Source organism: Monodelphis domestica, chromosome 5 (genome assembly GCF_027887165.1).
Source record: "Monodelphis domestica isolate mMonDom1 chromosome 5, mMonDom1.pri, whole genome shotgun sequence".
NCBI classification, from domain to species: domain Eukaryota; kingdom Metazoa; phylum Chordata; class Mammalia; order Didelphimorphia; family Didelphidae; genus Monodelphis; species Monodelphis domestica.
The window spans coordinates 112,248,879-112,261,174 of record NC_077231.1 but is presented as its reverse complement, the minus strand read 5'-3'; the positions used below and the strand labels follow the sequence as shown (position 1 = coordinate 112,261,174).

The following is a 12,296-nucleotide window of genomic DNA, read 5'->3' as shown; positions in this document are numbered from 1 at the left end:
AAATTTTAAGGTTTACAGCATGTAAGGGGAAATTTTAGGGTTGTGACTTAATCTAATTTTAATTGGTCACCAGGGAATATCCCAAATAAAATACTCAAGTCAGTTTGGAAATTTTATGGTGGTTTAATTAATATAGAGGGAAGGAATTAAGAAGAAGAAAGAGGGAAAAGGTATAGGATTTCTCTGGCCTAGCCTGTGCCAGGGGGAGTTCAAAGACCTCCGCCATGGGGGTCTTCTCAAAAGATTAGGGGCTTCCTAAGAAGATAGTGTTTTTGGAAGGTAAAGGAGAAAAGAATCAGCCTAAACTCTGAGAGAGCTCAGAGAAGATGCCTCACCTGAACTAGGTTACTAAGCTTCCCCCAGTAGTGTATCAAGGACTCTCACCGCCAAACCCGGACAATAGCTGCCGCCATGCCAAGATGCCAAGACACTCATAACACTGCTGCCAGCCACCTCTCTGTGCAAAATGGCCAGAGAGAGGAAGTGATGCCAAATATACAGACCATTTTTATATCACTTTCATACATCTCACATGTACCAATGGTAGCTTAAGCTTGACTTAGGACAGCCCAGGGGTCTGTCAGTTGTTTCTGTTTTGTCATTTGCTAGCACATGCCTATCATAGGCCATCCTTCTCAATACTTAATCCTTAAGTAGGGGTGTAGACATTTCTGTTTTGTTAGACTAAGCAGGGTGGAGTAAATCTAAAATTCACATACAGCTAGTAAATGACTAAAGTCGGTGTTCTATCACTGTTACCAACTATCTTAAAAGTTAGTTTTCCACTGCCAACTTGGTTCACCATTCTGGTCCTGTTTCCTCATTTATTAAATGGGGAGAGAATAACTTTAACTCCTTCCTTCATCAAATGATTTTGAGGAAAGCAAACCTTAATGCACTCTATGAATAAGTTGAATGATTACAGGAATCAGTTCTTGTTTCTTGGTCTTTGTTTCCTTTTCCTTATAATGGGGAGAATCATTTCTATTTTTCTTCTTATCATCTAGTATAAATCCATGCCAGTTTGGCAGTGTTCTTTGCCCCTTGCAGATAAAGAATGCTGGGAAGTACTGAATCATACTGACCATAAATGGAGCAGTAAGAGAAGCTCGTCAGCCCCAGATGTAGAGAACGGGAAAAGGTTATTAGCTTGAGGACTCATATATATAAATAGTCAGTTATGTTTCATTTCTGAGGACTAGAAACTAGAGCTATTCAGGCCTTGATAAGGTTCCAAGAGTAGTCCTACCAAAGCACCAGTAATCCCTGGGATAATATCTCTTCTCAGAATGCTGGAAACAGAAATTCCTATTGACTCAAATCTTCCTGGGACATCTCATCTTCCTGCCTCCTTCTCCTCCCCACAGTATCCCCTTCAGGTTCTTCCCCTGGCATCTCAGTCTCCCTTTGGAAGGAGCCAACCCCCTGGCCCTGAATCAAAACTATTCTACCCACCCATGGTAGGGATGTCTTACCTATGAACTAGACACCATTCTTTGGGCAGGGTAGCCTTTTGGGGGAGTGTGTGGGTTTGGGGAGCACTGCCCTTGAAGTCACTCGGTCAGAAGAGCGAGTGTAGGGTGGGAGGTTGGGAGGGGAAGGAGTTATGAGGCCGCTTGGAGGAGACAGTAGAATATTGTAAATTGGGCTTAAGGGACTTGAAAGACATGTACAATGTCCCCATTCTTCTTATTCTGAGACTCTCCCAGCTGATTGCTCTCCCTCCAGCCCCCCATCCTGACCCACCCTGCCCCTCACTTACATTCCTTGGATAACTGCTGTCTTCTAAAGGCTCAGCATTCCTTGCATTGACTGGACTCAGCCTAACCCATAATACTTGACTTCTGTGACTCTGAGTATGTCATTTCAGTAGTCTACAACTCAGTGTCCTCATCCATAAAATGGGGTAATAATGCCAGCATTAGGCACTTCCAGGGCCAGCAGTGACAAGCAGAACAAAAGCATTTTCAACCAATTTTTTTTTAAAGATAAATCAGTTGAGGGGGGCAGCTGAGTAGCTCGGTGGATTGAGAACCAGGCCTAGAGATGGGAGGTCCTGGGTTCAAGTCTGAACTTAGACACTTTCTTTCTGTGTGACTGGGCAAGTCACTTTATCCCCATTGCCTAACCCTTTTGGGAACCAATACACAGTGCTGATTCAAAGATGGCGGGTAAAAAAATTTTTTAAAGTGTTTTTGGAGCAGCTGGGTGGTTCAGTGGATTAAGAACCAGCCCTGGAGATGGGAGGTGCTGGGTTCAAATTTGAACTCAGACACTTCCTAGCTGTGTGACCCTGGACAAGTAATTTAATCCTCATTGCCTAGCCCTTACCATTCGTCTGCCTTAAAACCAATACACAGTATTGAATCTAAGATGGAAGGTGAGGGTTTAAAATTTTTTTAAAAGATAAATCAGAGGGCCAGGAATGTTGAAGAATGGGACTCTGGGACACTGGCATAGTGGGCAGAAGCCTATAGATACCAAGGCATTTACTGTATCTCCAGGAGTGTAAGGAAGCTCCCCTGGGTGACAGCAGCTCATCTGGGGGGAAATAAAGGGTGGGGAGCCAGAGCTGTCTGGTAGCTTCCTATTTTAGCTCATTATTCAGGCCAACCATATACTGAACTTGTCATATCTCTGCTACTGAATGAGCAGAAGGAATGCAAGAAGAGCATAAGCTGTAGTTCGTGAGCCCTAGTCCTGGCTCTGCCTATCCCGGGGTGGTTTGGGCCGTGCTCTGTAAATCCTTAAGTGCGGGATAAATGTGAGCTTAGGAAGAATTGATGGAAGGGCATGAACAAGAGTTATGAAGGAGGAAAAGGCCCAGCCTGCATTGGATCTGCCTTGGCAGCTGGAGTTGCCCTTCATAGGCAGGTCATGGACTCACTAAAGCAGGGGCTCTTAGCCTTTCTTTCTTTTTTTAAACCCTTACCTTCTGTTTTAGAACCAAGACCATGTAGCTTAGCCCTGCCTAGCCCTTAAGGCAGAAGAGCTATAAGGGCTAGGCAGTGGGGGTTAAGTGACTTGCCCAAGATCACATAGCTAGGAAGTGTCAGAGGTCACATTCGAACCCAGGACATCCCAGCTCTAGGCCTGGATCAGAATCCATTGGGCCACCCAGCTGCCCCCTTCTTAGCCTTTTTGTAAGAAGGATTCTCTTGTCTATCTAGTGAAGCCTATGATTGATTCTCTTCTAAGAAAAATATTTTTTAATGCATAAAAGAAAATACGTAAGATTACAAAGCAAACCAATTTTATTGAAATACATTTCTAGGTTGAAACAATGATATTGAAACAGTTATGTCAAAAAGCTTTCTAAAATACCTCAACAAATGGTGACAAGTTCACAGACTCCAGGCTAAGAGCCTCTGAACAAAAGGAGTGAAATACCGGGGAAGTGTTATAGAAGAAGCAGTGTCTCTTGCTCCAAGGTGGCACTTCTCATGGTGCTGAGCCAAGTTGGACAGTCATGGTTCTCAGTCCCTCTCTGCCCTCCCAGATGCTTTCTTCTCTTTGTCATTCCCATCTAGGAGTTTGTCTCCGCTCCCCCCTCTCCCTCCCTCCTGGCCCCTGGGGTCCCTCAGCACGACAGGCTTTGTACCCCCTACTTCTATCTGGGGTTCTAATCTCAGCTGCCTCCACTGCTCTCCCTTGCCCAAGAAGTCAAACAAAGCTCTCCTGGAGGTTATCCTGGGTGATTTGCATATCACAGGGGTCCAGCAGGCGAGGGGTGAAGCCTGTTTGCATTATCATCTGAATCGCTACCACCCTCAGTCAGGAGATCAGACTCAAGTGGGAGTGAGGAGCCTGGGATGGTGTAATCTGAAGCTCTTTGTCAGGAGGTCAATAAAGCCAGGCTTCCCCTGTTCCCCCCTCCTCCTCCTCTCCCCCCATCCCAAGCCCTCCCCCGGGCTGTAAGAATGTGGTTATGTGATCCTAGCATCATCAGTCGCTGAGGTGTGGTGTGTCCCAGTGCCTGAGGTGTCCCCATGGCAACCTGACTCCTGGCTCTGTCTGCAAACGGGACAGCAGGTCTGATACCCAAAGGAGAGAGCCACAGGCTCAGCCTCAGTTGGCTCTATGGTTGCCCGTCTGCCTTGGCAGCTTTTCCACATTCATCTGGGTATAAGCATGGGCAGATCTGAGTAGGAAGACTTAGGGCTGGAGCCACAGGGAAGGAATCAGTAAAGGGGGTTGGGTTGGGAGCAGACGCTTTTGTGATGTGGTTTGCTCCCCTTCCCCCCAATCATGAGGTCTCCAGATTCCTCCTTGCAGGATTTTCCCAGCTGCTTCCCATGGTAGTGAGTTGGGAGCATGAAGACCAGGATGGATAAGGTTTCACCAGCAGACAGCTGTGGAGTTCTGTTCATGGGGCGGCAGGAGGAGGGAGGGAAGAAGAGATCAGTCACTTAAATGAAACCCAGCTTGGCTTTTGTTCTTGATTTCCTCCTTCCAGTTCTTCTGAGACCTTCTACTGTCGTTGACACCATTCTCACGTGCCCAGTGCCCTTGGGAGTTCGGTGCCACTCCCTTTTCCGGCATGGAAGGATGGGGGGGGGGGGACAGCCTAAGTGTCAGGCTCAGCCCTCCTTAGTGGCCTGGAATGCTGGGTCCAGAGAAGGAGCTCTTCCCAAAGATGGTGGAGGCATGGCAAAAGGATCACTTCCCACTGGCTTCATTGCCCCAACACGTGCTGTAGAGGATTGGGGCTGCTTGCCCGTCTAGCTGAGCATCCTGAGGCAGACATGGGACCGCTTCTCAGAGCTCTAGATGTGGGAGAGCAGAGGCAGCACCTCACCCTCACTCTCACTCTCACTTGTTCCTTACAGTTCCAAGGCCGAGCCAACTTGCATGTGTTTGAAGATTGGTGTGGAAGCTCCATCCAGCAGCTCAGAAGGAATCTCCACTTTCCACTCTACCCCCATGTGAGTGCCAGCCTTGGCCTCCCCTGCCCTTCTGCCTCTGCCCTCTTTTGCTCTCCCTGGCATTTAGCTGTTCCATCCTCCTGCCTGCTGTGACTCTCTTCAGCTTGACACAGCCCTCTTTCCCCGCTTCCCTTCCCACTTCTTCTTCCTTAAGTTTTCCTTCTCTTCTGGTCAGTTTTTCTTGTCCTGCAGCATGGATTCCTCTAACTCCTACATTCAGTGGCACCTCCAACCCTTTCAGTTCCCTCTCTCATTTCATGGTTTAACATATTTTCTTTTACTATTAGGAACTTGGTACCAGCAGACTCGAACATTTCCATATGCAAAGAAAAGATTTCAGATGAGATCATGAATGCCTATTATATACAGCTAATTGGTTTTTTAAAAGCATATAACAAAGTCAGCACATTACTTTGAAAGCTTCCCTGCTTGTCTGACTCCCTCTAAACTTCCTTTTCTTCTATTCATTTTAAAAAATGTTTCATTGACACTTTTCTTCATTTTTTCTGACTTCTCTAGCTCCCCCCCCAAATAACCCCCCAAAAGGCCTTCCTTGGAACAAATGAGCACAACTCTCCTTTATTTCCTTAATAATTCATTCCCTTCCATATCACTCCTTCTCCCCCTCGTCTATTCCCACCCAAGTACACCTGCTGCTCTTCTAACCCTTATTCCTTTCCCTCAGCCAATCTTCTTTTCCTCTCTGCCCCCCTCTCCTCAACTAGGTTCTAGGGAACCCTTTGCTGCTTCCCATTTCCCTAGGCTGCAAGACCATAACCATTTACTCATCCCCCTTCATTGCCTTCTCTCCTGGCACATACTAAACCAGTCCCATAAAGATCAAACAGTCAAAGAGAGTAAAAAGGCGTGATAGAATATTTCAGTTCTCCCTAGGCTCTTGGCTCAATTTCTTTTTTGGTCTGGGGCATGTGGAGTTGATTTAACAGATGAGAATAATATCCTGAAAAAATAACATGCTAATAATCTCAGGATTATTAACTCAATTACCATCAACTTTTTTTCTTCTCTTGCTCTCACTCCTCACATCTCTCATGCTTCCACTAGTGTCCAATTTTGGTTATTAATTTCCTTCCTCACCTCTGATCTTCTCAGACCAGAACCACAATAAAGAAGCTAGCTGTGTCTCCTAAGTGGACCAACTATGGACTCCGGATCTTTGGCTACCTGCACCCTTTCACTGATGGTGAGATCAGATTCTGTGGACCACTCATCCTTTTGCCTCTGAACACAGGATTTTCTCTTTCTGACCAGCCCGAAAGAAATACCCACAAAATGATCTGGAGCTGGGAAATAGGACAGCTCTAGGCAGGTTAAACCCTCAATGATTCCACAAGGGTCAGCAGAGCCTGTAACTGGCCTCTGATCCTGAGGATCTTTGTCCAAGTTGGCTTCTTGTTTTTTCAGGGCTTCCCTATGAGATAACAGAGACTCTCGAATAAGTCTAAGAGGCCAGCTGAGTCACAGAACGAGGAAGAAGCATCTTAGATTACTTCAAATATCACAGACCTCCCAGTCCCCATTCCCCTGACAATTTCCAGGCTTTGTAGCTTCAGCTCAAATCTCTTGTCTGACTCCAAGGAGATTGCCATGACAACCTCCCCTTTGGGACCAGGGGGCCCCAAAGGTAGTCTATTGATGGGAAAGAGCCAGGAGAGTTTGTGTCTTAATCTTGGAATCTCTTCCTTCTTCTCCCTGACTTCATCCCTCTCTTTAGGAAACATCCAGTTTGCCATTGCTGCAGATGACAATGCTGAGTTCTGGCTAAGCTCCAGTGACCAGATATCAAGCCTCCAACTGATGGCTAGTGTGGGCAAGGTACAAGTCTTCTCATCCCCAGTGGATCCCCTCTTTGGTTCAGAGCAGCCCCATTCCATTCCCAGATCACCACTGTCATTGTCACTCTTTTCATCAAAGCTCAGAGGGGAGAGCAGAATGATTCTATGCACACACCCATTTTATGTGGTCAACTAGCATTTATTAAACTCCTCCTGTGTGCCAGGCTCTTCTGCCAAATGCTGGGCCATACTAAGAAAGGTAAAAAAAGAGAAGTGGGCCCTATTCACAAGGGGCTCCCATGTAATGGGGGAGACCACATGCAAACAGCTCTACAGACAAGGTACACACAGGGTAAACTGAAGTAGCCTCAGAGGGAAGGCATGAAGATCAAGGAAGATTGGGAAAAGTTTTTTTTGCAGAAGGTGGGACTTCAGCTGAGACTTGAAGGAAGCCAGGGAAGCACAGGGGTGGACATGAAGTGGGAGGGAGTTCTAAACATAGATGAGGTAAACTGAGGCACAAGTGTCCTACATCTGGGAAGGGACTTAAAAGGGATTCCTCAGTGACAATAACTGTACCATATATTTATTTTATAGCCACTACTATGTGTTGCTAGGCACTCAATAAATGCTCAGTAAATCTTTCTCAGTTGATTGCTCAGCTCACATTTCTAGGAAAAGCTGGTTTGTTCATGTCTGAGGCAAGCCTGTTTCTGATTTATAGTTTAACCACTCTTCCTCATGCTCCGCAGTCTCCTTTCCCCCCTTTCTTCCTGTTCCTTCTTCCCTCCTCTTCTCTGTTGACATTCCTCCTATATTCACCTTTCTCTTCCTTTCTGCATTTTCTCACTTTTTTCATCTCTTTTTTCTCTCACTCTCCCCCATCCTTCACCCCAACCCTAGACAGGAAAGGAGTGGACCGCCCCTGGAGAGTTTGGAAAGTTCCGAAGCCAAATTTCCAAGCCAGTGAGGTGAGTGGGCATCTCTCCCTTTCCCATCTCTAGCTTATTTGGAGGTCTTCTCCTCCAACTCCTCCCTATGCCATATAATTCAGAGAATTGTCCAACAGCTAACGTAATGAACATTAGAAATCATCTAGTCCAATATCCTCATGCTATAGGTGAAGAAACTAAGACCTCAAAGGCTTTCGAAAGAACTGTTCCCAAAGGGGAATTCGTGGCAGAACTAAAGTCCCTCCCCCTCAGGCCAGCACTTCTTCCCTACGCCAGTCTCAGGCTCACAGTCTAGCCATTTAGTCCAGACTCAAAAGATATTTGTACGGTCTTAATGAGCAGCATGCATGGCCATCCCAGCTTTGGGGTGCTTCTGTGCTACTTCATGACCTTGCAGTATCCCCTGGATGGAAAAAGGGAAAGGGAGCCCAGATAGTTGAAAGGAAATAACTTAAAAACAAGCCAACAAACAAACCCTGATCTTCTGCCTTAAAATCAATACTGTGTATTGGTTCCAAGGCAGAAGAGTGGTAAGGGCTAGGCAATGGGGGTTAAGTGACTTGCCCAGGGTCACACAGCTAGAAGTGTCTGAGGCCAGACGTGAATCCAGAACCTCCTGTCTCTTGGCCGGACTCTCAGTGAAATTATTTTTGTGTGGAAATGAGTGGAGGAGAGGTATTCATTAGAATGACCCTCAAGTGCCTCCTGGTGGCCAACTCTGTTTCCTTACTCAAGAAAATTTTAAAATGACATAAAGAATCCTCTTGGATCATGGGATTTGGAACTTAAAGGGACGTTGGACATTCTCTAGTCCAACAAAGACTCCCTCAGAAAGGAAACAGGTCTCTCAGGCAAAAATGTGTCCTTAGGTTCCATTAATGACGCTTTTCTTTGGACTTAAAAAAGGAAAACCACTCTGATGGGACCTTGGGTATCGTGCAGTGGAAGAGTTGGGTTTGTCACAGGGAGAGTTGGGGGATCAGGGTGACACCTGTCAGCATTGCTCTCTGCTCTCTCCTCCTCACCCAGACTGTCAGCTTCTAGAAGGTACTACTTTGAGGTGTTGCACAAACAGAACGACCAAGGCACAGATCACGTGGAAGTGGCGGTGAGTAAGCCCCAAGCTGTTCTTCCCCCTCCTAACCCAGCTGTGATATCCCTCCTCAAACAGAGCTGACAATGGCAAGAAACAGAAGTGCTTTGGCTCTCCCACTCTATCTTACCTTTGGCTTTCCCTATCAACTCTTTTTAAATTCCTCCAGTGGCGACTGAATGACCCCGGGGCCAAGTTCACAGTCATTGACTCTCCATCCCTGTCTCTCTTCACAGGTGAGTAGGCTGATGGAGTAGAGTTGCCCGGTTCAGGGAACCTGGCTATGCTCTTGATCTGGGCTAGGCTTTTATTTGGGGAGGAGGAAAGAGGAGTACTGGGGGACCAAGGCAATAGGAGAAATAAAGAGGTACTTTGGGGCAGGTTTCAGGGACTTTTGTTAAGCATGGGGGGGGGGGGACAGTTACTCCTGGGAGAACTTAAAGTAGGGATTTTGAAGAGAGCTGGAGCCATACCAAGCTTGAAAGAGGCCAGGAACAAGGCAAGGACAGATAGGGAGCAGTTCTTAACTGGGGGAGGGGGAAGTTTCCAAAAATTTGTTTAAAATACCAACAAACATTTTTGCTATTTTAATCTAACTAGTTTCCTTTACAATCTTACTTGCTTTATTTCATTCATTTAAAAACACCATTCTGTAGCTTTCAGTGATTTTGGCTGTTGAGGGCAAAGGGGAAAGGGGAAAGGGGGAAAGGGGAAAAGGAAAAAGGGGGAAAGGGGAAAGGGGAAAAGGAGAAAGGGGGAAAGGGAGAAAGGGGGAAAGGGGAAAGGGGGAAAGGGGGAGAGGAGGGAGAGGGAGAGGAAGAGGGAGAGGGAGAGGGAGAGAGAGAGAGAGAGAGAGAGAGAGAGAGAGAGAGAGAGAGAGAGAGAGAGAGAGAGAGAGAGAGAGAGGGAGGGAGGGAGAGAGAGAGAGAGAGGGAGGGAGGAGAGGAAAGAAGGAAGGAAGAATGAAAACAGAAGGCAAAAAAACTAGAAGAGTAAGAGAATGAAAGGGTCAATAAGTCTCCTTGGGTCTTGGGAAAAGAAACAAATGAGACTAGAGACTAGATAGTGCAGAGGGGGGATGCTGGTGACTTACAAGTTAAGAACCCTTTTGAAGGGCTAAAGAGAAGCTCTTTTGAAGTCCTTTGGTACCTGGGATGTTGACTCTCAGCTGAATATTCATCATATATTGAATAATGAGATGCTCTATACTGGACCTCCTCGAGAGCTCACAGACTCCCCTCACCTACATTGACCTTTCTCTTTCTGGGCTCAGATGAGGCACTGCTCAAGATGGATGAGGTGGCCCACATCCCACAGACAGTGGCCAGCCATTCAGGCCCTCTGGATCTCCTACCCACAGATCAGGAGCACCCTGCTGACATGCTGAAGCCTGATCCCCGAGATACCCTCTACCGAAGTAAGACCTCAGACCATGCTTTGACCACCCTAGGCATATTCTTGGAGAGATAGTATCAAAGGGGACCTACAGAGATGTGCCTTGCTTGCTTCATAGCTCTGAACTTTGAGTGGGGAACAACTCCATCCCAGAGATCCTCTAAGAGGGGATGGTGGGCAGATGGCACAGGGAGATGTAATGAGATGAGTTTCTGGTTGCCAGTTTCTAATCTAAGTGGTCCCCAAAGGAGAGGGGAAACCTTCTCTCATTGGATGGAACCTTTTTCTAGCAAATACTATCTAATACACCTTGCCATTAAAGATGCCCATTTTATGCCATCTTGGTAGAGCAGTACCAGGATCAACATGGCAGCCACTAGCAATGGCTTTGAGCCATTTACTCCAAACTCAACCCCCCCTATGTATCCTCTTTCCTTTCCTCCCATTAGTGCCTTTGATCCCCAAATCTCAACTCCGCCGGGTCCTTCCAGATTGCCAGTATAAACCCAGCTACCTAGTGAATGGCTTCCCTCTACAGCGTTACCAGGGACTCCAGTTTGTAAGTTTTGTCCTGGGAAGGTTTGGGGGAGAGGGTGAGGGATGGGGGGGGCAGGTGGGGTCTCTAAGGCATTCTCTCTCTCCCTGTGTCATCCCCAGCAGCCAAAACTTCAATAAACATTTTACTAAGAGTCTTCTGCATAGAGTCATGGAGATTCAAAGATGAAAACCGACTCCACAACCCAAGTTCCTGCCCTCTAGGAACTTCCAGTCTAGTATTTTGAAGCACCTACATTCTGAATCTCTTTCTCCCCCAAGTAGGTGAGCTGGCAGGAACTCATGCAAACAGTCACCCCCTCCTAAGGAGCCATTTCCCACAATGAGTGGTATCAAGAAGGCTTTTCCCAGAGCCTCTTCAGTCCAATGATGTCAGGAGCAGGTTGCTTCTGTCACACTTGGGCACACTAGGTGTCAATCAGCCAGCGATGATGCATCTCCTTAGAACAGTGTTTCCCAAACTTAATTTGGCCATAAAGTATTTTTAAAGTTGGGATATATTGCCAAAACCCATAAATTCTGCTTTGGGATGGGGAGAAATACTCTCAGGGTAAAAGAAATAGGTGGCTCAGTGAATAGAGAGCCAGGCCTGGTCTCAGGAGGACACGGGTTCAAATTTGGCCTCAGACACTTCCTAGCTGGGTGACCCTGGGCAACCAGTACTGATTCTATGACAAAAGGTAAGGGTTTAAATTAAAAAAAAAAAAAGGAGAGGGAGAATTGTGGAGCATGATGAATAAAATTAAACCTGTTTTCATATTTGAGCAAATGTGAGCTGGCAAAGGTTGTAGAGTCCAGTTTTTTAAACCTAAACCTTTGGATCTTAGGGAGATTTGTTAGCTAGATCATCCCTAAATAAGCTATAGGACAAAGATGCCATAGCATTGTAATATGGACAAGCAAAAGCCAGGCGTCACGAAGAGCAATCTGGGACCTACGTGGGCTGGAGATAGCCGTTTTGGAAATAGAAGCCAATGTCAATATTTGGGGTTATGGATTTGGGAACTATGAGAGAATAGTACTAGTATTTAAGGCTCAAGTCAGATCAAAGGATACTAAGGGAAAATGAACTTTAAGAATCAGGAATCCAGTCTTCCTTCCTGGGTAGGCATTTGACTATTCAGCCAGGCAAGAGTTTTTCATTCTGTTGAATTTGCTGTTTTATGGGAACTGGTTTTAAATTAAAAACAAAAACAAAACAACAACAAAAAAACTATTATCTTCTATCTTAATATCAATTCTAAGATAGAAGAGAAGCAAGGGCTAGATAATCAGGGTTAAGTGGCTTGCCTAGGGTTATACAGCTAGGAAATGTGTGAGGCCAGTTTTGAACCCAAGTTCACCTAGCTGGGGCTCTATCCACTGTGCTATCTAGCTGCCCCACAGTATGAGCAAATTTTAAAACTCAGTCTTGTTACAGCTGGGCCCCAGCATCCAACTTCTAATTCTCCTTAGCTGCAAGGTTCCTATGCTTTGTCTTCATTACTTTCAAAGGCCACCTTGAACCCTATCCAGTGCCAGAAAATAAGAGAGAAATGCCTTATATAATCAACATTCTTTTAAAGACTTCTTTTTGTAT

General features: G+C 46.1%; 1 protein-coding gene across 2 annotated transcripts in view; it reads left to right on the top strand.

Annotated features, from left to right (window-relative positions):
- Nucleotides 1-12,296, top strand: part of B4GALNT3 (beta-1,4-N-acetyl-galactosaminyltransferase 3) — a 144,161-nt gene that overhangs the window by 116,049 nt on the left and 15,816 nt on the right. For both annotated transcript variants that reach the window (XM_007503794.3, XM_001373124.4), the window contains 8 exons: nt 4,830-4,925; nt 6,039-6,129; nt 6,661-6,761; nt 7,625-7,692; nt 8,704-8,782; nt 8,937-9,003; nt 10,041-10,184; nt 10,612-10,721. In XM_007503794.3, the coding sequence (XP_007503856.1) occupies nt 4,830-4,925; nt 6,039-6,129; nt 6,661-6,761; nt 7,625-7,692; nt 8,704-8,782; nt 8,937-9,003; nt 10,041-10,184; nt 10,612-10,721 (756 nt within the window). The remainder of the gene's footprint in view (nt 1-4,829; nt 4,926-6,038; nt 6,130-6,660; nt 6,762-7,624; nt 7,693-8,703; nt 8,783-8,936; nt 9,004-10,040; nt 10,185-10,611; nt 10,722-12,296) is intronic.